This window comes from Thamnophis sirtalis, unplaced genomic scaffold (assembly GCF_051295495.1).
Source record: "Thamnophis sirtalis isolate CommonGarterSnake01/CBP01778 unplaced genomic scaffold, rThaSir2_p1.2 scaffold_8, whole genome shotgun sequence".
In the NCBI taxonomy this organism is placed as follows: domain Eukaryota; kingdom Metazoa; phylum Chordata; class Lepidosauria; order Squamata; family Natricidae; genus Thamnophis; species Thamnophis sirtalis.
Window position 1 is genome coordinate 59307824 of NW_028261388.1, and position 27100 is coordinate 59334923.

At 41.4% G+C, this 27100-nt stretch overlaps 1 protein-coding gene across 1 annotated transcript in view; it reads right to left on the reverse strand.

The window, feature by feature from the left end:
• The window catches only part of USP9X (ubiquitin specific peptidase 9 X-linked), a 197140-nt gene that overhangs the window by 79588 nt on the left and 90452 nt on the right, over positions 1 to 27100 (reverse strand). The window contains exons 15-22 of the mRNA XM_087721771.1: positions 22174 to 22307; positions 20925 to 21012; positions 19884 to 20226; positions 17765 to 17860; positions 16985 to 17196; positions 16345 to 16585; positions 16003 to 16152; positions 15792 to 15912 (exon numbers count right to left, since the gene is read on the reverse strand). Of these exons, the coding sequence (XP_087577897.1) occupies positions 15792 to 15912; positions 16003 to 16152; positions 16345 to 16585; positions 16985 to 17196; positions 17765 to 17860; positions 19884 to 20226; positions 20925 to 21012; positions 22174 to 22307 (1385 nt within the window). The remainder of the gene's footprint in view (positions 1 to 15791; positions 15913 to 16002; positions 16153 to 16344; positions 16586 to 16984; positions 17197 to 17764; positions 17861 to 19883; positions 20227 to 20924; positions 21013 to 22173; positions 22308 to 27100) is intronic.

Consider the following 27100-nt stretch of genomic DNA (forward strand, 5'->3'; position numbering starts at 1 on the left):
CTCAATTGAAAGATGTTATTAACTATCTTTTTTGGGTTTTTTTAAAGTGTATTTTAGATTGTCTTTGTTAAAGATTTATACCCTGTATTGGTTCTGGGAAGTCGGGGGAGGGGGGAAGGTTGGGTGGGGGGGTAGGGAAGCAAATATTTGTAAAAGTTTGTTTTTTAAAATGCTTATTAAAAAAATAAAACCTCTGTAAATATGGCAAAAAAAGAAGTGGAGAAAACACGGCACAACAGTGACATTACCAAGGACTGGTCCCTCAAAAATTCATGAAACAAAGAGAAAACTGGTTTGAGAGGTTGCCAAGATGCCTACAGCAACATTAAATGAGCTGCAGAAATTTCTGGCAAGTACTGATTGTGTACTACATGTGACAACAATCTCCCATATTCTTCATATGCCTGGGCTGTGGGATAGAATGGCAAGACAGAAGTCTTTTCCTACAATAAAAAACATTCAAGCCCAGCTACATTTTCCAAAACAAAATGTGTTATCTATATCAAACGTGTTATGTATGGTCTGATGAATTATGGTCATAATTCCAAGGTGGATAAAAATCTATGATTTTTAAAAAAAAAATAAAAAATGGGATTTAAAAAAAATTAAATCGGATTTTTTTATTTTTATCAAATTTATTTTAATAAAATGATTTCGGAGTAAAAATCTATCTAACAGTTTTCTACTTAAGATACATTAATAATTTAGTTTATTCAGCATGAAATGGAGCTTAGTTATGCAGCATGAGGCTGTATATTCTACAATATTCTGACTGTCGATGAGTCAACAGTGGATCAGAGGAGGAGCCGCTGCGGGACAGAGATGACAGTTGCTCATAAAAATTATGATTTATATAGTTGATTTAAATCAAGCCTTTTTACTAGTGATTAAAATTGTGATTTAAATCAAATCCACCCTATATAATTCAAAAAAAAATGTTTGGCAAAAAATAATACTACACATCAAAAGTACCCACGGTAAAGCATGGTGGTGGCAGCATTATGCTTTGGGTCTACTTTTCTTCAGTTAGAACTGGGGCTTTAATCAAAGTCGAAGGAATTATGTTGTTGTTAGTTGCGAAGTCATGTCCCATCGTAACTGCGTGGACAAAGTTCTTCCTGTCCTCTACCATCCTCTGGAGCCCATTTCACCTCACATCTACTGCTTCGGTGACTCCATCCAGCCACCTTATTCTCTGTCGTCCCCCCACTTCTTCTTTTGCCTTCATTCTTTCCCAGCATTAGGCTCTTATCCAGTGAGTCCTTCCTTCTCATTTGGTGGCCAAAGTATTTGAGTTTCATCTTCAGGATCTGGCCTTGTAAAGAGCAGTCAGGGTTGATACCCTCTAGGACTGACCGGTTTGATCGTCTTGCAGTCCAAGGAACTCACAGGAGTCTTCTTCAGCACCATAGTTCTAATGCCTCAATTCTTTGGTGCTCGACCTTTCTTACGGTCCAACTTTCACAGCCATACATTGCAACTGGGAAAACAATAGTCTTGACTATACGCACTTTTGTTGGCAGGGTGATGTGTTTGCTTTTTAGTTTGCTGTCTAGATTTGCCACAGCTTTCCTGTTTCCCATCTGTGGTGATCTTGGAGCCCAGGAAAATAAAATCTGTCACTACCTCCATTTCTTCCCCATCTATTTGCCAGGAATTAAGAGGGTTGGATGCCATGATCTTGTTTTATTAATGTTGAGTTTCAAGCAAACTTTTACACTCTCCTTCTTCACCTGCAACAAGAGGCTCTTTAGTTCCTCTTCACTTTCTGCCATTAGAGTGGTATCATGTGCATATCTGAGGTTGTTGATATTTCTCCCGACAATCTCAATTCCAACTTTTGATTTGGCGAACCCCGCCTTTCTCATGATGTGCTCTGCATATAAGTTAAATAGGCAGGGCGACAGTATACAGCCTTCCCAGACTCCTTTCCCAATTTTGAACTAATCAGTGGTTCCGTGTCCAGTTCTCACTGTTGCTTCTTGACCCACATATAGGTTTCTCAAGAGACAAATAAAATGGTCTGGCACTTCCATCTCTTTAAGAACTTGCCACAACTTGTTGTGATCCACATAATCAAAGGTTTTAGCATAGTCATGAAGCAGAAGTAGATGTTTTTCTGAAACTCCCAAGCTTTCTCTGTGATCTAGCATGTGTTGGCAATTTGACCTCTAGTTTCTCTGCCTGTTCAAAATCCTGCCTGTACTTCTGGTAGTTCTTGATCCACATACTGCTGGAGCAATATTGATTTTGAGTTTAACTTTACTAGCATGGGAAATGAGTGCAAGGTTTGAACATTCTTTGGCATTGCCTTTCTTTGGGATTGGAATGTAAACGGACCTTTTTCAATCCCCTGGCCACTGTTGAGTTTTCCAAATTTGCTAGCAAATTGGGTGCAGCACTTTTACTGCATCGTCTTTTAAGATTTTGAATAACTTAGCTGGAACATGGTTACTTCTACTGGATTTGTTGTTGCTGAGATTTTTTAAGGCCCATTTGACTTCACATTCTAGGATGTCTGGCTCAAGGTCAGTGGTTATCATGGTTATCAAGGAGGTTAAGCTCGTTCTTGTATAGTTCTGTGTAATTTTGCCACCTCTTCTTTTTAAATTATAAAGTCCCAAATATTAGTCAATTTTTGCACAAAATCTTCAGGCCTCTGCTAAAACACTGAAGATGAATTTCACCTTTCAACATATAACCCAAAGCAAGTCGACTGGAAGTTCTCCAGCTGGACAGATGTGGGGGTGGGCTCTCAAGAATCTCACATGAACCCTGTCTGACAAACCATCTCTGAGATCTTTTTTAGATCGGAACCCCCCTGGAGGGGGAGCGAAGAAGGGGCAGTGTCTCATCAGACCAAGGGGGAGGAAACAGGTTCCTTGCAGGTCAGAGATTTGCCCTCTGAATCGGAGTAGGGGTGGCAGCATGGCAACATGCTGCACAAGAAGCTGACTTACAGGCAAAGCACATGAACAGGAGTGTGAGGAAGAGATGAAAGGCAGGTAAGAAAATTAATCTAACCCACAGTCATAAATCAAACTTGGAAAAGGTAAAGACTCTTGAGAGCATAAATAATATTGATGGTCAGACTGGGATTTTTTTCAAAAAGAAAGCAAGCCATTTGTTTGAAACAATTCGGACAGAAAGCAGAGACAAACCCTCTTAAATACTAACTTGAAATTTGGCTTCCCACTTGAAAAGATTGTTTTTAAAGGAATCTAGGAGTGTGAAGATTTATTTTGTATGAGTGTCTTTTAACTAACATATCTTAAGCAATCCCAATTAATGAGAGATGGAATGCAACAAGAGAGAAAAATCAAGAAAAAAAGCACTATCTCCTCATTGACAACTGATAACCTAATCTTTCCTGTGTGGGAAATTCTAATTAACCAACCACAGTAAATCAGAACTTGGAAAAGCAGGAGACGAAGAAGAAACATACCTGAGATTGGCTGTATGCAAGCTTGTTCCAATTAATATATTTTGAGCAGCTATGACCAACAAGAGGTGAAAGAGTAGCAAGGAAAGGCAATAATAACAGAGTCAAGAACTGGGAAATGCGAAGTTTATTTCCCCTTCCTTTTTTTTCTGCAAAAGATTAAGATGGCTCCAGCTTCTCTTCCGGTTTCACAGTAGTTGAATTAACTAAATTTAAGGTGGACCAGAACCTTGAAATAAGACTTGTGTAACTAACTGCAAATTTGGAACTGGACATTAAAGAACAACAAAAGACCAAGATGGCTCTCATTGCTCTTCTCCACAGCAGCTGAACTAGATAAATTTAAGGTGGATCAGAACTCTGAAAATAAGAACTGTATAACTAACTGTAACTTTGGAATTGGACATTATGGAAAGCTGGGAATTTGAAGAACTATGAAATTATTTTTATATATCTATATATATCTATATATCTCTATCTCTATCTCTATCTCTAATCTATATCTATCTATCTATCTATCTATCTATCTATCTATCATCTATCTATCTATCTATCTATCTATCTATCATCTATCTATCTATCTATCTATCTATCTATCTATCTATCTATCTATCTATCTATCTATCTATCTATAATTAAAATCAAGCTAAATAGAATTCTGAACTCAGAGAAGTAGGTATTTAAAGAAGAAAGCAAAGAAGAAGGGGGGCAAGATAATGAAGGGATAGAAATAGAGGGAAATAAAAAGCAGACAAAAATCTTCATTGGATTTGGCAGTGGTATAGGGAAAATTGTAAAAGTGGGATGTGTCCCAACAAAAGGAAATAATAAGCAGACAAAAGATGTTTTGGAGGTTGTCAGTGGTGTTAGGAATATAATCTAACGGTTGGGTTGCCAATATATAACTCATGTAACAATGCTATACCTGTTTCTTTAAAGCATACTGTAAAATGTGATTGGTTGCTGTTTTCCTCAATCGGCCATAAGAGGGAGCCAGAATTACTATTAGCTCTCTGTTTGTTAGATGCTGGGCTGATCTGATCTGAGTGTTTTGGAAGCTGGCTGTTAGAAAGTGCCATGAGCTATTGTAAGTTTTGCAACTGCTAGCAAACTTTGAATACCGGACTGTTTGTATGTTTATGGACTATGTTATTTGGATTATCCCTCAACTGAAAGACATTGATGACTGACTGTCTTATCCGTGTATGACTTGGACTGTTTGATGGACTCTGATACCTCTATTTCCATGAAAGTAAAAGCCTATTTAAACTGCAGTGTCTCTGTATGTTGGTTTGTGTGTTCTCCAACACAACTCTCACAACACTTCTCTGAACGCACTCGCTCTCCCAACGGGGAGCTTACCTAACACTGGTTATGGGCCCAGAGTGTACCAGACGTAGCTAAAGGGGAGTTGGGGTTGATACGCAATACCGCATACAGACAGCTATTTACTGTAGTGATTGTTACTATCCTGGAGAAGATGGCGAGCGACCCATCAACAAGCCTATCGATGATAACCCGGTTGGATGGAACAAACTATGTTTCCTGGTCTATGAAATGCAGTCTACTCCTGCGTAGGGAAGGTTTATGGGATGCTGTACAGAATCCACCGGATATAACTGCTTGGAATCCAGATAACGATGAAGATGCTAAGAAGATAGCAGATTTTCAGCGATGCAACGAACGGGAGTTGTGTATTATTGGTCTAACACAGAATGACCAACAATTAGTTCATATTCATGGGGAAAATTCTGCTGCAAGATGTTGGGAGAATTTGAAGAGAATTTATGTATGTGACATTGTAGATGCACACATACATCTCACACACAAACTGTTTAGGGCACGTCTTCTGAGAGGTGGAGATATGTTAGCTCATTTAACCTTTATGAAAGGGGTTTTCCAGGAGCTACATGAAAAAGAACTAATTTTTTCTGAGCTACATCAAGTTTATATCATACTCTCCTCACTGGATGAGAGTTATGATGTTTTTGTATCTTCTCTTGAAGTCCTAACCCGAAATGAACTAACATTGACTGACATTACTGCACGACTGTTGGAAGATTCAAGGAGAAGGATGGAGAGGGAACAACTGAGAGAGAAACCACCACAACATGAGGAGTCACCTTCTACTGCCTATACTGTTCGAAAATGTTTCTCTTGTGGGGCTAAGGAACATATAGCTAGATTCTGTAAAAAGGCAAAACCACAGAGCTCCGGAAGAGCTAGAAAAAATGCTAATGTCCACTTGGCTATGTAAATTTTGGCTATGTCTAGCAATGCACCAGTAAACCATGATTTGTGGGTTATTGATAGCGGAGCATCATAGTGCATCGCTAGAGATAGAAAAAGGTTTGTAAAAATGACCACGAGCAAGGAACATGTATTTTTGGCAAATGGATGGAAGGTGAGGGCGTCTGGTGAAGGTAGTGCATGTTGTTCATTCCTAAATGAGCACTTACCAATGTTATATGTACCTAACCTGAAATTCAACTTACTATCAGTTAGGGCTCTGGTTAACATTGGCTATGTGGTAACCTTTAGGGGAGATATCCGTATTATTGAAAAGCTGGATAACAGGGTTATTGCTACTTTAAAAAACGGTTTGTATGTTATACCGGATGGCCAGATGGCTAACACAGCTTATCATGTTAAATCCCATAATGAATGCATACATTTACTACATAGATCCATGGGGCACATTAATTTCAAGATGCTGCAATAAACTGTTAAGTTGGCAGAAGGAGTAAAATTAAAACCATACGGAAAATATTTAAACTGAAATGTATGCAATCAGGAGGAAAAAAAGTTACTCCAGCAAACAGACTGAATGGTTTTAAAACAAAGGAACCTCTGGAGGTTGTTTTTGATGATATAATAGGATCTTTAAAACCCAGTTTGGGAGGTGCCTGTTATGTTTTGAGTATCATGGATCATTATTCCCGATATTGTTTCTGTTACTTAATGAAAAACAAAACAGAAATGTTTCAGCATTTCTTTCATTGGCTGAGGTTTGCGGAAAGAAAGATGAAAGCCAAGGTTATTACTGTAGTTACTGATAATGGGATGGAGTTTACCAATTATAAATTCCAAACAATGTTAAGAACAGCTGGAATCGAGCACAAACGTTCTGCTCCTTATAGGCCACAACATAACTCGTTTGTAGAATGAAGGGGGCAAACATTACAGGCCATGGCTCGAACTATGATAGCTGATTCAGGTTTGCCGGAAACAATGTGGGGTGAAGCTATGATGTGTAGTAACCATGTTTTAGATAATGTGGTGAATACAACCAGTGAATTGCCATTCACTAGGTGGCATGGCAGAAAACCAGATCTGAGTTACCTACATACATTTGGAGCCCCAGCATGGGTGCATATACCATCACAAGTGAGACTGAAAGGGCAACATAGAGCTCGACAGTTATTTTTGTAGGATATAAGGCTAACCATAGATCATTTAGGTTTTGGGAGAAGGGCACAGCTAAGATTTACTGTAGCACTAGTGCTAAGTTTATAGAACACGTGGGGTGGAATAAATTAGAAACAAATGATAATTTAATTATCGACACCCAAGTAGTCACTAATGATGAGGTAGGAAAACCAGTAATTAAAGAAATTAAGGAAGAGGTACATGACAAACCAGAAGAACAAGAGTAGGTTATACAGGAGAGTCCACTGGTGAGTCCTGAAATACCTAGACGTTCACCTTGTATAACTAGACCACCTGACAGGTATCTGGCATCTATAGCATGTCAGGCGAATAAGGTTCCTGCTAATTACCAAGAATTAAACTCTATATCCAACTGAGGAACATAAAGCTTGGAAAGATGCAATGGAAACAGAATTAAAATCATTGCATAAGCTAGATGTGTATGAAAACGTAAAGTTACCACCAGGTAAACATGCTATTGGTTGTAAATGGATTTTTAAACTTAAAAATAGTGTAGATGTGACTGTAACCCATAAAGCTAGGTTAGTTGCACAAGGGTTTGCTCAGTCAGCCAATGACTATGATGAGGTCTTTGCGCCTAGTTTAAAGGCTGCAACGTTACGTGCAGCATTAGTGTGGGCAGTAAGAATGAATATATAGTTAATTGTTTAGATGTAGAGACAGCATATCTTCATGCACCGTTGCAACATACTATATATTTACAAAAACCTGCAGGATTCAAAACTGATAGTAAAACTGATTGCTGGAGGTTGTAAAAGAGTCTGTATGGCTTGAAGCAATCAGGATATGAATGGAATCAATGTATAGTTAAAAAGTTAACTAAAGTTTTAAAGCTGGCATGGCTGATCCATGTTTGTTTAGGAAAGAAAGTGATGGTGTGATTTCATTGTTGCTATTGTTCACTGATGACATAGCATTAATCACTAAAACTGAGCAAGAAGCGATGAGTATTATGACACTGTTAAGGATACAGTTCAGTATAAAACATCTCGGTGAGATTAGGCAATATCTTGGTTTACAAATAGATAAAACTAGGGGAGGATACAAAATCTCACAAACGGAGAAGGTTAACCAGCTACTCAGGACGTTTAGGATGGAACTGTGTAAACCAGCTAAAACTCCAATGGATGAGGAATTTAGCCATGATGATGTAAAAAGCCCTGCTTTTGATAAAGTTATTTATTAATCATTGATTGGTAGCTTATCGTATCTGAGTAATTGGTCAAGCCCGACATAGCATATAGTGTAAATCAATTGGTAGCAGAGGATGGTTTAATGCTGAACCTATTGAAAGGCACTGGCAAGCTGCTAAGAGGATATTAAGATATCTTAAGCAAACGATGCATTATGCATTGTATTTAGAACTTAAAGATGATCTGAGCTTAACTGCATATGCTGATGTAAGTTTTGCTACAGATGTGTCTACATAGAAATCAACATCAGGTTTTTTTTGCATTCCTGGGAAAATCACTAATGGCGGTCTATTAGACAAAAACATTTAAGTCTATCGACTATGGAGGCTGAGTTCTCATGTTTGTCATTATTATGTACAGATTTGATTCTCCAGTGCACTGCTCGGAGAGTCCAATGCTGGGTTAACACAGCCTATCTGCCCTTGGACTGAGTGATGTTTTTAGTTGACCACCCCTCCCTTTGCCTCTGCATGCTCAGTTCGAAAACTCAGTCCGCCCGTTAGGACTGTTTTGGGAGAGCTCCAGTCTAAGGTCAGATAGGCTGGAAAGTTTCCCACTTTGGACCACGTTTGAATCCTCACATTAGAGAATATTATCTCTGTTACAAGAGACAATAGAAACTCCTGAGGTTATCCCAGTGCCTGACCTCTTTATGGACGCTGTACAGCGCCAGTGGCTACAGCCAGGCACCCTAACCAACCCCAGGGGGGGGGGGGGACAGAGCACTGCATGCCCTGGAGGGGAAAATGGAAGATATCCTGAAATTCCCCCAAGTAGATGCCCCAGTTGTGTTTCTAACTTCCAACTCAAACCTGCCAGCTGAGCTCCTAGAGGGACTAAAGGCAGAAGATAAGAGGTCAGAAAAGGCGTGTCATAAAACACACATGGCGTCTGCCTGGGCCATCAAGGCATCCACCTCTGCCTCCTTCTTTATCAGGGCCACCTTATTCTGGCTACGCCAACTCAGGTCTAGGCCACCACCCAGGAAATCTAGATGGCGCCATGAGCTAACCAAAATTATTACCGCTGTCGAGTATTCGGCAGATGCCACCTTGACAGCAGCCAAATTCTCATCCAGGGCTCTCGCTTCCAATATCACTTCACGCCGCCTCTTATGGCTTAGGCATTGGCAAGCCGAAATGAAAGCCAAGTGGAAGCTGGCATTGGTCCCATTTAAGGGAGGCCTTCTGTTTGGAGAGGCCCTGGACAAGTTTGTCACCGAAACCAAAGACAAACGCAAGATCCTTCCTGCAACCCTTAAGAGGGGCGAGGTCCTTTCGTAAGAGACCTTACAGGAGTCAGGAAGCAGGGCAATCTTCTCACCCTTCCTCCTACCAGAGACCCTTTCAGGCAGGGGGGGATAGGCACCAAGACAGACCCTTCGGTGCTCGTGCCAACCAATCCCAGTCTTCTTTTCGGAGAACATTTCGAGGAGGAGGAAACAACAGTGGTGGCTCCCGTCCTTTTCGTAAGGGGAAGTGACGGTCGCAGGGATCCCCCCATCGGGGTCGGCTATGGCTGTACGCCGACAGGTGGGAGGAGATAACATCGGACAAGTGGGTCCTCAACACCATTCGGAGGGGCCTTGTCCTGGATTTTCTAACCTTTCCCCAGAGAAAGTTTATTCGCTGTCCTACCCCCAGGAACCCAGAGAAGAGGGAGCGCATGAGAGCAGAAATCCGCCATCTCCTAGAGATAGAGGCGATAGAGTCAGTCCCAGGGATCAGCAGGGGAGGGGCTTCTATTCTATCCTCTTCCTTGTGCCCAAGAGTTCAGGGGGGTGGAGGGCCATCTTGGACCTCAAAAGTCTAAATCAGCATCTGGCTTACAAGAGGTTCAAGATGCAGTCACTCCATTCCATCCTGGACTGTGTGAGGGAGGGGGACCTATTGACATCAATAGATCTCAAAGAAGCCTACCTGCATGTCCCCATCCATGTGGCCCACAGGCGGTTCCTGAGGTTCTGTTCGGAAGGGAAGCATTTCCAATACAGGGCACTTCCCTTCGGGCTATCATCTGCGCCCAGAACATTCACCAAAATTCTGGCAGTGCTAGCGGCTCATCTCCGCAGTCATCCGGTTCGTCTGGAATGTTATTTGGATGATATAATTATTCATTCTCTCACCACCAAGCAGGCACACCACGATGTTTCTCTAACTGTGCAGACCCTGCAGCACCATGGCTTCTCTGTCAACATGGAGCAGAGCCAGTTCCGGCCATCCACCTGTATACAACACCTGGGTGCAGTCATCAACTCCACCTCCTGCCAGGTATTTCTTTCTCCAGACCGGCTGTCCAACCTGAGACGCAGAGTGAAACACTGCAGCCTTGCCAGGTCGGTACCAATCATTCAGCTGTCCCAGCTCCTGGGGATAATGATATCGTGCCTGAGGGTGGTTCTCTGGGCTCGTCTTCACGCCAGGGAGCTGCAGTGGTTCCTGCTGCCAATGCAGAGGGCCAAGGCCAGCAACTCACACAGGAGGGTTCGGCTCCCACGAAAGGTGATCCGGTCTCTGGCATGGTGGAGGTCCAAGGCAGTCAAGAAGGGCTGCTTGTTCAAGGAGCCGGAAAGACTAGTTGTCACCATGGACGCCAGTCTCCTGGGGTGGGGCGCCCACTGTCAGGGCCACCTAGCCCAAGGCCGATGGACTCAGAGGGAGCATCAATTGGCTGGAACTGAGGGCAGCTCGCCTCGCGCTGAGAAGGTTCGCCGCTCTAGTAAAAGGGGCTCATATACTGTTGATGACAGACAATGTGGCGACAAAAGCGCATATAAACCGGCAAGGGGGCACGCGATCAAAGGCCCTCATGCTCGAGGCGGAAGCGCTGGGCAGGTGGGCGGAACGTCATCTGGCTTCTCTCAGTGCAGATCACATCTCCGGCGTAAGCAACCGGGAAGCAGACTGGCTGAGTCGCCAACGCATCGACCACTCAGAGTGGCGCCTGCACCCGGACCTGTTCCAGCAGATCGTGTGGAGATTCGGCAAGCCTCAGGTAGACCTGTTTGCCACACACAACAACACACAGCTCCCACGCTTCTTCAGTCGCTACCACTCGCCCCAGGCGGAGGGAACAAACACACTGAGGTCAGTGTGGCCTCAGGGACTACTGTATGCCTTCCCTCCACTTCCGCTCATCCCTCAGGTGGTGAACAAGCTCCTGGCCGAAAAGGCAGACCTCATTCTGGTGGCTCCCTTCTGGCCCAGAAGGCCCTGGTACGCAGACCTGGTCAGTCTCTCCGTTCAGAGACCGTGGAGAATCCCTCGGGACCAAATTGCCCTCAGCCAAGGGGCCATCACCCATCCAGAGCCCCAGTGGCTACAGCTAGCCGTTTGGCACTTGAGCGGGAGCTCCTGAGAAAGCAGAAGTTCTCTGACCAGGTCATTCGAACAATCCAAGCGTCCAGGAGGCCTTCTACTACTAGAATCTACGATGCCACCTGGGCCGCATTCTCTCAGTGGTGCAGGACTAGAGACATAGAGGCCTCATCAGCCTCAATCCCTCAGACCCTAGACTTTTTGCAGGAGGGTCTGGATAAGGGTCTTGCGGTCAGCACCCTCAGACGGCAGGTTGCAGCGCTGTCTACTATCCTGGCTAGGGGCTCCTCTTGCTCTCTGAGTCACCTTCCGCAGATCAAGAGCTTTCTCAAAGGAGCAGCGAACATCAGCCCTCCAGCTGTTCACCGGTATCCGTCTTGGGACCTTCCATTTGTGCTTAAGGCCCTGACCAAAGCCCCATTTGAGCCTTTGAGAAAGACCAGTCTGCGCCACCTTACCATCAAAACTGCCTTCCTGGTGGCTATTACATCCGCTCGCAGGGTATCCAAGCTGGCAGCTCTTTCTGTCAGGGAGGATTTGTGCGTAGTTCACCCGGACAGAGTAATTCTGAGGCTTGATCCGTCCTTTACTCCGAAAATTAACTCTTTGTTTCACAGGACTCAAGAGCTTATTTTGCCCAATTTCTGTCCCCATCCTTCTCACCCTAAGGAGCGTGAGTGGCACAAGTTGGACGTGAGACGAGCCGTGCGCACGTATGTAAAGAGGACAAAAGACTTCCGCCATTCAGAGGTGTTCTTTGTCTCCTTCCTCCCTGCGTCCCTTGGCCACAAGGTCTCCTCTCACACAGTGGGACGTTGGCTACGCGCTTGCATCAAGCTGGCATATGAACACCAGGGCAAAACAGCTGCGAGACGGGTCACCGCACACTCCACTAGGAGTGCAGCAGCGTCTGCAGCCTGGGCAACCCAGGCTTCTATTCTAGACATTTGTAGAGCGGCCACATGGGCCTCCCCCACGGCCTTTATCAAAAACTATAAGATTGACACCTTTGCCTCAGCCGAAGCCTCTTTTGGCAGAAGAGTTTTACAAAGAGTGGCTGAAATGCCAGAGGCTACGGCGCTTCCCCACCCTGGGACTCAATAGCTTGGGCATGCACTGGAGAAAGACCGTTGGCTTACCTGAACGGTCATTCTCGGGGCACTGCGAGGAGAGTCCAAACCCGCCTGGGGTGTTTATTATATTGAACGCTGTGACTGTATTGACTGTAACTGATTACAGGACGGTTTCCTTCATTTTCGAACTGAGCATGCAGAGGCAAAGGGAGGCGTGGTCAACTAAAAACATCATTCAGTCCAAGGGCAGATAGGCTGTGTTAACCCAGCATTGGACTCTCCTCGCAGTGCCTCGAGAACGACCGTTCAGGTAAGCCAACAGTCTTTTGCTATAAACAACTCCTACTGGATATGGGAATTGACATACAAGAGCCTATTGTTGTTTTCGAAGACAATCAAGCAGCAATTCAGATGGCATCCAATCTTGCTGTAAAAAACTAGGTCAAAACACACTGATATATCTGAATGTACAACAAAGTGTGAATAGTAAATTAGTTTCACTGGAGTATTGTATGTCTGAAGATAACATCGCAGATTATTTTACTAAGGCCCAAGGTAATATAAAGCATAAATGTTGTTGCGAGGAATACGGATTAAGATTGTAAGATTTATATATTGTCCTACCCAAAGGGGAGAATGTTATGAATATAATCTAACGGTTGGATTGGCAATATATAACTCATGTAACAATGCTATACCTGTTTCTTTAAAGCATATAGTAAAATGTGATTGGTTGCTGTTTTCCTCAATCGGCCATAAGAAGGAGCCAGAATTACTATTAGCTCTCTGTTTCTTAGCTGCTGGGCTGATCTGACTTGCGTGTTTTGGAAGCTGGCTGTTAGAAAGTGCCATGAGCTATTGTAAGTTTTGCAACTGCTAGCAAACTTTGAATACCGGACTGTTTGTATGTTTATGGACTATGTTATTTGGATTATCCCTCAACTGAAACGACATTGATGACTGACTGCCTTATCCGTGTATGACTTGGACTGTTTGATGGACTCTGATACCTCTATTTCCACGAAAGTAAAAGCCTATTTAAACTGCAGTTGTCTCTGTATGCTGGTTTGTGTGTTCTCCAACACAACTCTCACAACGCTTCTCTGAATGCACTCGCTCTCCCAACAGGGAGCTTACCTAACAAGTGGCATAAGGAAAATTGAAGTAGGAGATTACATCCCAACAAAGAGAAATATAAAAGATCTTTTTGGTGGTGGCTTGGGGAAAACTGAAGAGGGTGGACGTGTCAAAACGAAGAAAAGGGAGAAGTGGGATAAAAGGCTTACTAGGAAAAAAATCAGACAACTAGAAATTGTTATATGGGAAAATATAAAGCTAAGATAAAGGGTTTATTCCTAAATATGAAAATAAAATGGAGTTGCTAACTGGTTGAATATGATAATGGAAAAATAATTGAATAAAGGTTAAAATATATGGAATATGGACAAATATGAAACTGATATGGTGAGATTGCAAAGCAGGGATTTGTGATTCACTTTTATACATGATAATTAAACTGAGTTACTAATTGATTGAATCTGACAATAGAAGGATAATTAAGCATGGGTTAAAATATACGAAACATGGACATATATAGAACTTTTAAGATGATGAACAAAGTGAGATGCTTACCGCTTGTTATTTTATATAGTAGATTAATGGAATTGTAATGAACATTGAACAATAAGGATTGCCATTTATAGACAATTAAGAGTAATCTAATCCAAGATATGGAAAATGGAGAGGGAACATGAAATATACTCACAATGGCAAACTATTGAGATTTAAAGACAGAATCACAAATTGGGAGTGCGTAACGATGTATAATTATATAAATATAATGCTGAGAATAGCTGGGAATTCTAACCAGTTCTACATATTGGCCAAAATTAGGTTGGGAGTTTAAAAGCACAATGACTATGTACGTATACTTTTTTATTCTACTTTTTTCAAAAAAGGAGGAAGATATATGTATATTGAAAAGGAATTATAAATACCATCACCATAAAATGGAGCTTGCTCAGAAGCTGAAATACACCAAGTGAATGAGATGAAGAGTGTGAAGAAGAGGAGAGAGGTAAGGGAAGGAGAGGGATAGGAGAGGGCGGGGGAGGGGAAAAGAGGAGGAGAGAAAGGAGGAGTAGAAAGGGGAGAGAGAAGAAGGAGAGAGGAAGTGGAAGTAGAGAAGAGAAGGATGACAGAGAGAAGAAAGGAGATAGGGAGGGGAGGAGAGAGGGAGAAGAAAGTGATTGATAAGGTAATTGGTTTTGGGAGTTGACGGTAAGATGAATTAATGTAAATATTTAATAATACAATATGATGTTGGCTACATAATAGTATACATGTGATTATATGTTATGAAAATGAAAAAATAAAAAAACCTTTATATATATAAAAAACATATAACCCAAAGCATACTTCCAAATTAACAAAATAATGGCTTCATTAGAAGAGGAAGATCAATGTTTTGGAATAGGCCAGCCAGAGCCCACACCTGAATTCAATTGAAAATCTGTGTGATGACCTTAAGAGAGCTGTGTACAAGAATGCCCTCAAGGAATTGAGAGGGGCAAAACAGATCAAGAGATATCTAAAGCACCGTTGGTGGAAGACAGGGTGAACAACTGAATACAGGTAAGAGCTGCTATTAAGGCCTACCTCATAGCAATTCAGGTAGTGAAGCATTAAGTACTTCTCTGCACCAATTGTAATGGCATAAATCGGCCAGCGACCCTCTTTTAAGGTGAGCCATTTCCTCCTGGGAAAGGAGGATACAAGGTCTACATCAGTGGTTCTCAACCTATGGGTCGGGACCCCTTTGGTGGATCGAACGTTGTGCTTTAACAAAATATTAGTTTAAAGGTGCGCACACTTATGAAACTATATTTTTGTATTTTTATTTTTCCCCTTTGAAAGATTTTGGCTGGATAGCTTATATGTTATATTAAAGATGGTGGGGAAATCTGAAATGATCTATATTGGTATGATATTTTTACATGTCAAAAACAAGAGGTGTATCATCTTCTTCGTGCCATATCCGTCATCAGATGTTGGCAATCTTATTTTTTCAACAGCTGCATGAAAAAGTGCTGCTGAGTTTGTCCAAACCAATCCCTTAAGTTTTGAAGCCATGATGTTCTTCTTCTGCCTGGACCTCATTTGCCTTCAATCTTTTAATTGAGTGAAGGATGTTGTATTTTTCTGAGTGTCAATTTAAAATTTTGGATATGGGTGTACAGATTTTATATAAACACTTTATGATCTTTCCATTTGCAAATATATATTTTAACTGAAAATTATAGAATAAAAAAATTACCTGGTGGCATTAATTTCATAAGGATTCGTGCACCATCTCTAAGAGATGGCATATTTAGACTACTTCCTAGGTCTGCAACTTGCCAAAGAAATGAGATGTATCTAGGATGCAGTGACATAATCTACAATAAAAATAGAAATTTGTCATAAGATGCAAATTTTAAATGTTTGCCTAGTATTATACATTTAGATGCATGTGTTCTTTTACTTACAACTCCGGGCAAGCAACTTTCAACTTCTGGATTTGGACCATCGCTATAATGATTGCCATGGTTACCAGGAGAACCCGTGGAAGAATCAGAGGAACTATCAGGGCTTGAAGGCATATTGGAACTTATCTGTGTAAGCTTTGCTGTAATTAACTGCAGACAGAGTAAAATGCAGATGTAAATTGATAAACTACATCAAGTAGTGCATAACTATTTTTAAAAGCTTCTGAATGTATTAAACCACAAGTGTGCAAGTTTACTAATGCATAATTCTATCATTATAGATTATATTTATAGTGTTATGGGCACACATTTTATCAGTATATAATTTTTCTTAGTACTTACTGTTTTATCTTTCAGATTCAATTGTCCAATTAATTTCCTATCATCTACGGGATCTACTAATTCGCCTCCAATAAATAATTCTACTTTGGTATGTGCACTGTTGGCTTTAATACGGTTGAGAATGCAACGTCTGACTGAACCAATGGTATCATTTGTATGAGACCAAACATCCAAATCTTCCACCTGCCGACCTTGGTTTGGAAAACGAACTACTAGAGAGATGTGCTTACCACGAAAAGCTCTGAAAATATAGAGAAATGAAATTCTAGTTAAAATTATCCTGGATATTTAAAAATGTTAATATGGTAAAACACAGTTAATAAATATTTTTACTCCTTTTTAAAACATTGACAATTTGCTAATAAGAAAATGTGTTTCTTATTCTGAATTCTTAAAGGGATGGCTATTTATTTTGTAAGTCAGATAAAATATATCTTTCTTGCATGTATCAAGTATAATAAACATGACATTTATAATTCTGTTGAACTGCACTTACAAACCTTGATATTTAGATAATTGAGACAAGTTGATTAGCATAATCCTAAACATATGTATCCTATTGTAATAAAACTACTAATTTGAATCATATCTAATTAATAGTTCAATTACTGCACCCTAGGAAACTGACTTTTCCACAAACCTTGACATTGGTAGAATTGTTCGTTCTTCATGGTAATCACTGTCACATTCATTTATATACTCTCTTAAAACAGTCAACACTCGCACCATTCTTATTGCTTCTTGTCTTGCACAATTAATACTATCTTTATCTCCATCCAGTACACATAAAGTATCATAGGATGCCTTCAAACGATCAAAACAGGACTGAATGAAGTCCTCATGGATAACTACCTGTACAAATGCCAAAAGAGCCATACTTTATCAATTATTCAAAAAAAGGAAATAAATAATATTTATTTGAAAAATAAACCTTCAATAAATTACATGTAGAAATGCAGATTTCCCCAATTTTATAATTCCAAAAAATATTTTAAAAGTTCATTAACAAGCCAAACATAGTTTACTCTAGTGGTATAAGCACTGCCCAAAATACAAGGAATATTAATCATAACTGTCATGTAGTCTGACAGAATATCAATACTTTATTCCAGTTAACAAAGATTAATGTCAAAATAGCAGGTCTTCACTAGTCGAACCTTTCTTACCACAGAACATTACATTATTCTAAAATAATAAAAGTTATGGACCACCCAAATTAGATAAATATATCTGCTTATGTCAGAGAACATTTGGTGGTAGTGGTAATATATTATTAACCATGTCTATATTGTGAAAGCAATATTAAATGTGTATTTACTGTGATTATTTCTAGACTGGACTCTTTGGTTGACTATATACAAAAAAGATTTTTACTCTTCTGAAATTGCAACAAAACTTCCTATAGAAAGAAATATTTTACCTGATTAACTTGTAATCTTGGACCAAGGTTGGTATAAATCTCCTTCAGCAGATCTATTGCTCGACTGGCAATATCATCATTTCCTTGAATTACAACCTAAATTAACAACATAAAGCATATGTTAAGCTAAAATTGTATAACAAATGATCTAAAATAGCATATACCCAACTTACAATTTTGGAAATGGAATGTTTTTAAAACCTTTGGAATATCCATACCATTTTACCCATTCTTGGTATGCCATTTTTTGGACTTAATGCTCCAAACAATAGCAGTTTCTGTTATTCTAGGGGTGTTCTGGTTGTGTTACAGGTTATTTCATCCAAAATATGACAAACCACTTCTGGTTTTTAACTTCTAGAAAATGGCAGACCATATACAAAATGGCTAGAGTAGCATGCTACAGAGAGCACTGTGGATTTTTCCAGATATGCTATATGATAATCTAGACTACATCCAGTGTTCTCATAAGAAGCTACAAAGAAACTTTTAGAAAGCCAACTCATTACTTAAAAAGCTAATACCAAGTAAATACTGAAAACATGTTGAAATCTAGGTCTTCTGGATTTGTTAATGGAATATTGTTTTTGTTTACATTTTGGTTATGTTGCGATTTCCCACGTAATAGTGTGAATTTACTATTACTTTAAATAACTGTGGAAAAATAGTTAAGAACAATGGGCACACTTCAAATTTTCCTATTATAAAGATTTAATCATTGGATCTTTTCCTATAATTTGGAAATAATAAAATCTTGCTTTTATTATTTAGTACTCTGAAGAAGGAGTTGCCCATTATTCTCAGATGTCTTTAAAGAATTTATATCATTGTTAGAAATTATTTCATCTGTGTGATATCACATATGAAATAATTTGTCACAATGATTTAATGGTATTTACATCAACTGCACAATTATGACATAAATTATGTAAATTACTTAAGAAAATTACATACAAAGTCCATTAAATCAGTCAAAGTTTTGCTATATAGTTGATAATGAGAGGTCCTTGGTGCTCTCTGAGCTTGCTTTTTTCTTGCAGATGTTTCATTACCCCAACTAGGCAACACCATCAGTGCTAGCATCCCTCATTTCTACCCTGAGCTACATATATTCTTCTTTATTGATATAGTTGATAAATTTGTTGGAAAAAACAGCTGTACACAATCTTGTTATGCTGGTAGTAGTTGAAGAACATTTTCAACTAAAATTGGATAATTCATTAAATTAAAAAACCCTTATTTATATACTGTTTAGAAGTCTTTTAGATCTATGACTTTTTAAAGTTTAAAAGCGATCAAGATCACGTGAAGTGTTAATACAACTTTATAATTCCCTGGTAAGGCCACACTTGGAATACTGCATTCAATTTTGGTCGCCACGATGTAAAAAAGATGTGGAGACTCTAGAAAGAGTGCAGAGAAGAGCAACAAAGATGATTAGGGGACTGGAGGCTAAAACATATGAAGAACGGTTGCAGGTATTGGGTATGTCTAGTTTAATGAAAGAAGGACTAGGGGAGACATGATAGCAATGTTCCAGTATCTCAATGGTTGCTACAAAGAAGAGGAAGTCAAACTATTCTCCAAAGCACCTGAGGGCAGAACAAGAAGCAATGGGTGGAAACTAATTAAGGAGAGAAACAACTTAGAACTGAGAAGAAATTTCCTGACAGTTAGAACAATTAATCAGTGGAACGGCTTGCCTCCAGAAGTTGTGAATGCCCCAATACTGGAAGTCTGTATGAAGATGTTGGATATCCATTTGTCTGAAATGGTATAGGGTTTCCTGCCTAGGCAGGGGGTTGGACTAGAAGACCTCCAAGGTCCATTCCAATTCTGTTATTATATTGTATTGCAAGTCTTAAAATAGTACACAAGAGCGCCATACTATCACAAAACATTAAGCTTTATATCTGAACATATGAAATGTTCAAAACAATGTAAGCACATTTAAAATACACAATGATGCTTCATTCCACATATATGTAATTGTTGATTTGTCTACTTTACAAAAATAGTGTTTTTTGTAAAGGCATTTTTTCAATACCGTTAATACTATTAACAGAAAGTAAATGACAGCCTCAATTTGAATAGTTAAGAGTATATTTTTTACACTTACTCTCCAAAGGTAATCTAGTCCTATTAACTCCAAGTCATCCATCATATAGGCACGTCTCTTTGCTACTAGCTTCCCTTCCCGACAATTCACAGCTTTGAAGAAACGTTCAAAACATTTCATTCCATTTTCTGTTAACAGTGAAGGGTCCAATTGAAGAACATTGTTTTCAAAAAAGTCTTTATTAATGTCAGGGTCTAAGTCCGGTTCATCTCCCATTAGTTTAGAATACCATTTAAAACAGGCTTCACGATCACACAGGTAGACGGCATTTTCAGCTAAACATTTCCATATTTGTTTTGCCTGAGGAGCACAGAGCCATAATTGACCATCCTTCAGTAAAAATCTTGCAGAAAACAAAGGAACAAATCATTAGAAATATGTATTAATCTCATGAATACTTTAAAAATAAAGTTTGCCATATATACCTAAATTCAAATAATTTGAAATTTCCAAAAGGGAAAAAAGATAATTTAGCATTATTACATAATGTGCACATCAATACTTTCACATTACTACATTTCATTTAAGATGATTCCCTCCAAAACCTGACAAGCTAAGTTTTTTTTAATATTTACTAATTTTATATTTACTAATTTCTTATCCTTAAAACTAGCTGTTCAAATGTGTTTTGATGAATCAAGAGATATCAAGATCCATTTATTCAAAAAAGAACCCTACTTATTTTTCCATCCTTCTGGAGTAGCTTGGCTATGAAGTAATTATTCTAATTGTAGGAACTCTAGTGAAAACAATGTACATGAAATGGGTCCATCTGAAAGAGGTTACGGGGTAGGCATATCAATACTTTATTAAATGAATGGCAATTAGACTGACAGGATCAAAATTAAGATGCAAGAAGTATAATCTCTTCTAAGGATCTTTCTGCAATAAAGTCTACAAATCAGAATAAGCTTATTCTACATATATTGCAATAAGAATATGCAGTTCTTCACCTAAGTAAATAAATATATTTTCTCTCATTAAGGAACATTTATTTTTTTATCTCCCCACCCCCCCAACACAAACTATGCTTAAACTAACCGTAAAAAGTTCAACCGCTCTTGGACTTCTTGAACATGACTGTATCTACTTCCTGGTCTTACAGTTTGTGGATCATATTCTCCATGCTCTGCAATTTTTAAGAAGCAGATATTATAATGTTATATATGTTTAATCATCAGTAAGTCTCAATGTATCCAAGGAAATCCATTTAGAATTGCCAACATTTTAGTATTGTTGAACAATTTATGTTTTAGATATGCAACAACCAAGACAACCATACCAATGTCCTTTGATTCTTTTGTAACTTATTCAAAAATTTATTAACATAAATGACCAGGGGGGCATTTGCCCAGGTTCGCCTGGTGCATCAGTTGCGTCCCTACCTGAACCGGGAGGCCCTCACAACAGTCACTCGTGCCCTTGTGACCTCTAGACTGGACTACTGCAACGTGCTCTACATGGGGCAGCTCTTGAAGAGTATTCGGAGACTTCAGCTTGTCCAGAATGCAGCCGCACGAGCGATTGTGGGTGTACCTCAGTTCACCCACGTAACACCTATCCTCCGCGAGCTGCACTGGCTGTCTATTGGTCTCCGGATACGCTTCAAGGCGCTAGTTGTTACTTATAAAGCCCTTCATGGTATTGGACCTGGGTACTTGAGAGACCGCCTGCTGCCAATTACCTCCGCTAGGCCGATTAGATCCCACAGATTAGGCCTTCTCCGAATCCCATCCGCCGGCCAGTGTCGACTGGCGACTACCCGGAGGAGAGCCTTCTCTGTGGCTGCTCCGACCCTCTGGAACGAACTCCCCGTGGAGATTCGAACCCTCACCACCCTCCAGGCCTTCCGCAAAGCCCTCAAAATCTGGTTGTTCCGACAGGCCTGGGGCTAAAGAGCTGTTGCCCCCGTCTCGAATGGTATGACTGTTGTGAGTTTTTAAATTATATATTGTTATGTTGTTGTTTTTAAATCTTTTGTCTGTATTCCCCTCCCCGGTTCGAATTGTGAGCCGCCCTGAGTCCCCTTCGGGGGAAAAGGGCAGCACATACATTTAATAAATTGAATTGAATTGAATTGAATTTAAAAATGTTTCATAAATGGCATAGAAATAGACTGTGAAAAATATTTTACTTTTGCAAAACAAATCAATATCCTGCACACTTTTTGTTTTTACATGTTCCTCTATAGAATAGGTGATCTCACATTTCTCAGATTAAAATCCTAACCATCCTAACAATGTTTAGGAGAGAATTTTAATGAGCTAAACAACTTTAAAATTTAACTCACCTTTAGCATACTGTCGCATGCTTTCCATATATGCTGAAAGATTTTCTGCAACTAAAGTTACTAGAGCATGATTGTGCTGAAGTTGATTGATTAAGTCATGACGATAAAATACATGGGGGCTTCGCTGAGTTTGACTGCAATTAAAAATATAAAACTTATAGGTAAATATTTAATATGAATATTTTCATTCAATACTACAGAAAGTAAATGATAGTCCAAAGTGGTATTACATTTTTAAACTAAAATCCCATTCAAAACTGAACATTTATACAAGTCAATTTAAAATTCAACATATAACAGAATAAATATCAGGAGCTACAGCTTTATATTAAAGGCATACTCTTCATAAAATCTGTCATGGAACTATTTTCATAGCAATGAATTATATAACAGCAAGTTACTCTCTACTGCATAATACAATCATTTTTGAAAAGCTTCTGAACCTGTCAGGTACCATACTCTCTACTGCATAATACAATCATTTTTGAAAAGCTTCTGAACCTGTCAGGTACCATAGATTCCTATTGGGACACTGTCATTTTGGTGGAGAGGGGGTCTGGGTGCATTCTGTAATTTATAGCCTTTTTCCTGGTGCCTATCTATCCTGTACTTTGATTTACCTTCATGGGAATGTAAGGGGGGGGAGGGCCATCTGTTTTCTCTCAGCTTCAGAGCCGCCAGCCTGAGAACAGCTTCTTATCACCTTTTCAAAACAACTTCGCACCTTTGGATTGGCTTATTCAACACTGGACTGAGGGGAAGAGTTTCTAGCTGCCTTAACCTAAAAGAATGGCGGTGGTGGTGGGGGGATCCTCGGATCTTGCTTCCTTTGTCTTGCTATCTCTTTTCTTCAATAAAAGGCTATATTTGAAATGCTAATTGTTTCAAGAGCTACTTTCTTGTTCAGAGAGGACAGGCAGGTCCTTATAGAACTATACTTTGTCATCTAGCAAAAATTATTAACAAATTTAAAATCCAATATGAAAAAGTCCGTTGGCTTATCTGAACGGCTGTTCTCTGTGCGCTGTGGGATAGTCCAAGCATGGGTTAAATTCAGCCTATTAGCATCGAGATTTAGTTTTAAAAAGTCTTGGCTACGCCTCTCTTCTCCTTCAGATGCCAGTTTTTTAACAGGGCGCAGCCGTAAGAAGATGTTCAAGATGAAGTTAAGTCTCTGACAGTAAGTCAAGATAGGTAAGAAGGTGATCCGCCACAAACCCTGGGCCAGCCGGACACAGGGCCTGGTTGGATTCTCCCGCAGCACACACAGAACAGCCGTTGAAGGAAGTCAACAGACTTTCTCCTGTGTACTGTTTGGAGAATACAAACATGGGATATACTCAAGCTAAGAGTCACATGGGCGGGAAGAGTCCTGGTCCAGGAGTCCAAAATAACCCTTTGAAGAACACGTCGCCCAAATGACGCCTTAGTCGAGGCAAACTTGCCAACTTTGTAATGTTTAATGAAGGGCGATGGTGATGACATCGCTGCCCTCAGATTTCCTCCACTGAAGCCTGCGTAGCCCAGGCGGCCGAGGTAGCCATGCTCCTAGTCGAATGAGTGGTCATGCGTCTAGGTAGCGGGCGAGATTGTTGGTCATAAGCCAGGAAAATGCAGGCCTTGATGCAGCGACCGATGGTAGAGGGAGTGACCTTACGGCCCATTGTGGCCGGCTGAAAGGAGAGGAACACTGACTTGGATTTCCAGAATGATGCCGTGCATTTGATGTAGCGATGCAGGGCCCTCCAGATGTCGAGCAGTGGATGGGACGGCGAAGGACAGAAATTGGGAAGGACGACATCCTGACTGTGGTGGAAATAGGAGTTGACCTTTAGTAAGAACTAAGGATCCAAACACAAGACCACTTTGTCCGGATGGAACAAGCAGAGATCCTCTCTGACCAACAGGTCCGCCAGCTTTGACACTTTCGTCACTGAGGTGATGGCTACGAGGAAAACCACCTTCAGTGTCAACAGCTGATGGATAACAGACCTAAGTGGTTCAAAAGGCAATGCGATGAGGGCCTGCAGATGAGGAACAGATTCCAAGTTGGGTAACGATGGACCACAGGGGGACTGAAATTTGAAGTTCCTTTGAGAAAACTCCAGACCCTGGGGTGTTGAGCGAGGGTACATTTGTCCACTGACTCAATTACTGTGGATAAGGCAGCAGCCTGCCTTTGAAAAGTAGAGGATGCTAGTCCTCTATCCAGCCCTGTCTGGAGGAAGTTGAGGATCTGCGGAACAGAAGCTGACCGTGGATCTATGAGCTGTTTTCGGCATCACCTGGAGAAGGTTACCAATGTGGCCTTGTATATTTCTGGTGGTAGAAGGATGCCTCAATTGTCCAAATGACCTTCTGGGAAAAGTTCGACTCAGGATATCCCCTTCAAGTGTCAAATGGCTAATTGCAAACATTGGGGCTCTGGATGGAGAAGAGCCCCCTGGCTGAGGACTATCCTGTCATCGGGAATCCACCAAGGATGAGAGATGGATAGATTGACGAGGTCTATGTACTAGGTCCTCCTGGACCAGTGCAGGGCAACCAGAAGCACCTCTGCCCCTTCCTCTAGGATCTTCTGCACAACCCTCAGGATGTGTGAGAGGGGGAAAGATGTACAGGTGTCCCTGAGGCCATGGGCAATGCACAGTGTTAACTCCTTCTGCTCCGTGCACTAGAAACCTGGCAAAAAACCTCAGGAGCTGGGCATTCATCGGATGGGCAAAAAGGTCTACCGTCGGGCGACCGAATTGTCTGGATAACTCCTGGAACAGGCCCGGGTGTAGGCGCCATTCCGAGTGGTCCACGGTTGACCTGCTCAGCCAGTCCGCTTGGACATTGGCTACTCCGGAGATGTGCTGCACCCTGATGGATAGGGTGTGAGCTTCCGCCCACCGGCCGAGCTTGTCCGCCTTGATCATAAGGGACCTGGAGTGAGTGCCCCCCCTGGCAGATGATATGGGCCTTCGCGGCCACGTTGTCATGAGTATGAGTACATGGCAGTGTGTTACCAGCGGGTGGAACTGTTGAAGTGCTAGTCGAACTGCCCTGAGCTCTAGTCAATTGATATTGGCGAGCTCCTGTTGACTCCACCGCCCCTGGGCCGCCCAATTCTGTGAGTGAGCTCCCCACCCAAAGGGGCTGGTGTCGGATGTGACTGTGACACGCTCTGGCTCCCTGAAGTGGCAGCCCTTGTGAATGGTGGAGGACGTCCACCAATGCAGTGAGCGCAGGACTCAAGTGGGTATTCGTACCTGCAAATTGGAGCTGCCATCGCTGGCCCATTGATACAGCAGCAGGAACCACTGGGGAGTCCATGCGCCCAGGAAATGACATTTATACAGAAAATCAGTTTGCCTAATAATTGGGACAGGATCACCAGGGACGTCAACCACCATCTCCATAGTTGGCTTATCAGTGCCCTGATGCTGAGGTGCCGTTCCTGTGACAGGGAGACTTAGCAAGAGATAGTGTCTATTACTGCTCCCAAATGCAAGAGATTGGTGATTGGGTGTGGATGGCTTTTGCCAAAGTTGATCAAGAACCCGTGTTGTTGCAGAGTTCAGATCATGGTCTGGAGAGGTCGGTGTGCTTGATCTGGGGACGACGACAGGATCAGAATTGCATCGAGGTAGCATTGTAACATTACCGGGACTGATCTGAGGTGTGCCGCTACCGCTGAGAGTAACTTCGTAAAATCCTGGGTGCAAAGGACAGGCCAAATGGCAGAGCCCGATATTGGCAGTGGTGGCTCACAAAACAAAATCTCAGGAGCCTCCGATGAGATGGTCTGATAGGTACGTGGAGGTAGGCTTCCTTGATATCTATTGATGTCAGTTGGTGCCCCTGGTGGCTCAGAGGGACTGCATCATGAATCTCTTGTATGCCAGGTGGACATTGAGCCTTTTAAAATCTAGGATCGCTCTCCACCCCCACCCCACTCCGACTTCTTGGGCACTAAAAGGAGAATTGAGTAAAATCCTAGTCCTATCTGGTTCAATGGAACCGGTTCGATGGCACAGATATCCAACAGATGTTGGATTTCAGTTTCCATGAGACCCCTTTTGACTTGACAACTGGGGATAGAGACACGAAATGAAGTGCCTCAGGGGCCTGGAGAGGAATTCTAGAGTGAGGCTGAGCTCACTGTTTGAAGAACCCAAGTGTCTGACATGGTCACCTCCTACTGGCTGGCAAAATTTAATAGTCGACTGCCAATGGAAGTACGCTTTTGGGAGTCACTTGTATCGGCGATAGGGCCTACTGCCTGATCCTCAAAAAGAATGTCGGGATTGGAGCTGTGCTGATGGAACTGCGGCTGTCTACCTGTCCTGGAATCCTGATCTATACTGGGAATAATCCATTCCCTGCAAGTAGTTTCGTTGGCAAGACTGGTAGAGTTGGTAGGAATAAGCAGGTTCAGGAGCCCAAAAGGACTTGGTCTTCAACAAGAGACAATTAAATAAGACTGCGAAATAGGCTTGAGAAGGCGGGGGTCATGCCTTCATCTTCAGATAGCTCCTGTTCCCCTATCTCATCTCCCAGCAGAGAAGCCTTGCTGTGTAGGGAATGCTGCGGGGAAGCTGGATCCCAAGCTGTATCGGAATGACCCCTAACTATATTTAAGTCGGAACACTTGATTCCTACACTGGATCTCAGAATCCACACCATAAGATATGGCAGCGGACAAAATGTCCCTGAGTTCTCTAGGAAGGGCGAGGCCTTGACCCTTTTCTGGGCCGAGCCCCGCCATAGCAGGGGAGAAGGTAGCCTCTGGAGCAGAGCATCTTGGTCTAAGAGGAGGATCTGGTCCTGCAACAGCTCTACTTAATGGAGGGTCAAGCCTGAGACTCACATCAGTCACAGAAAACTCCTGGTGCCAGGAATAATCAGGGGACAAGGATCTGCTGGTCTCTAATAGTGGAGG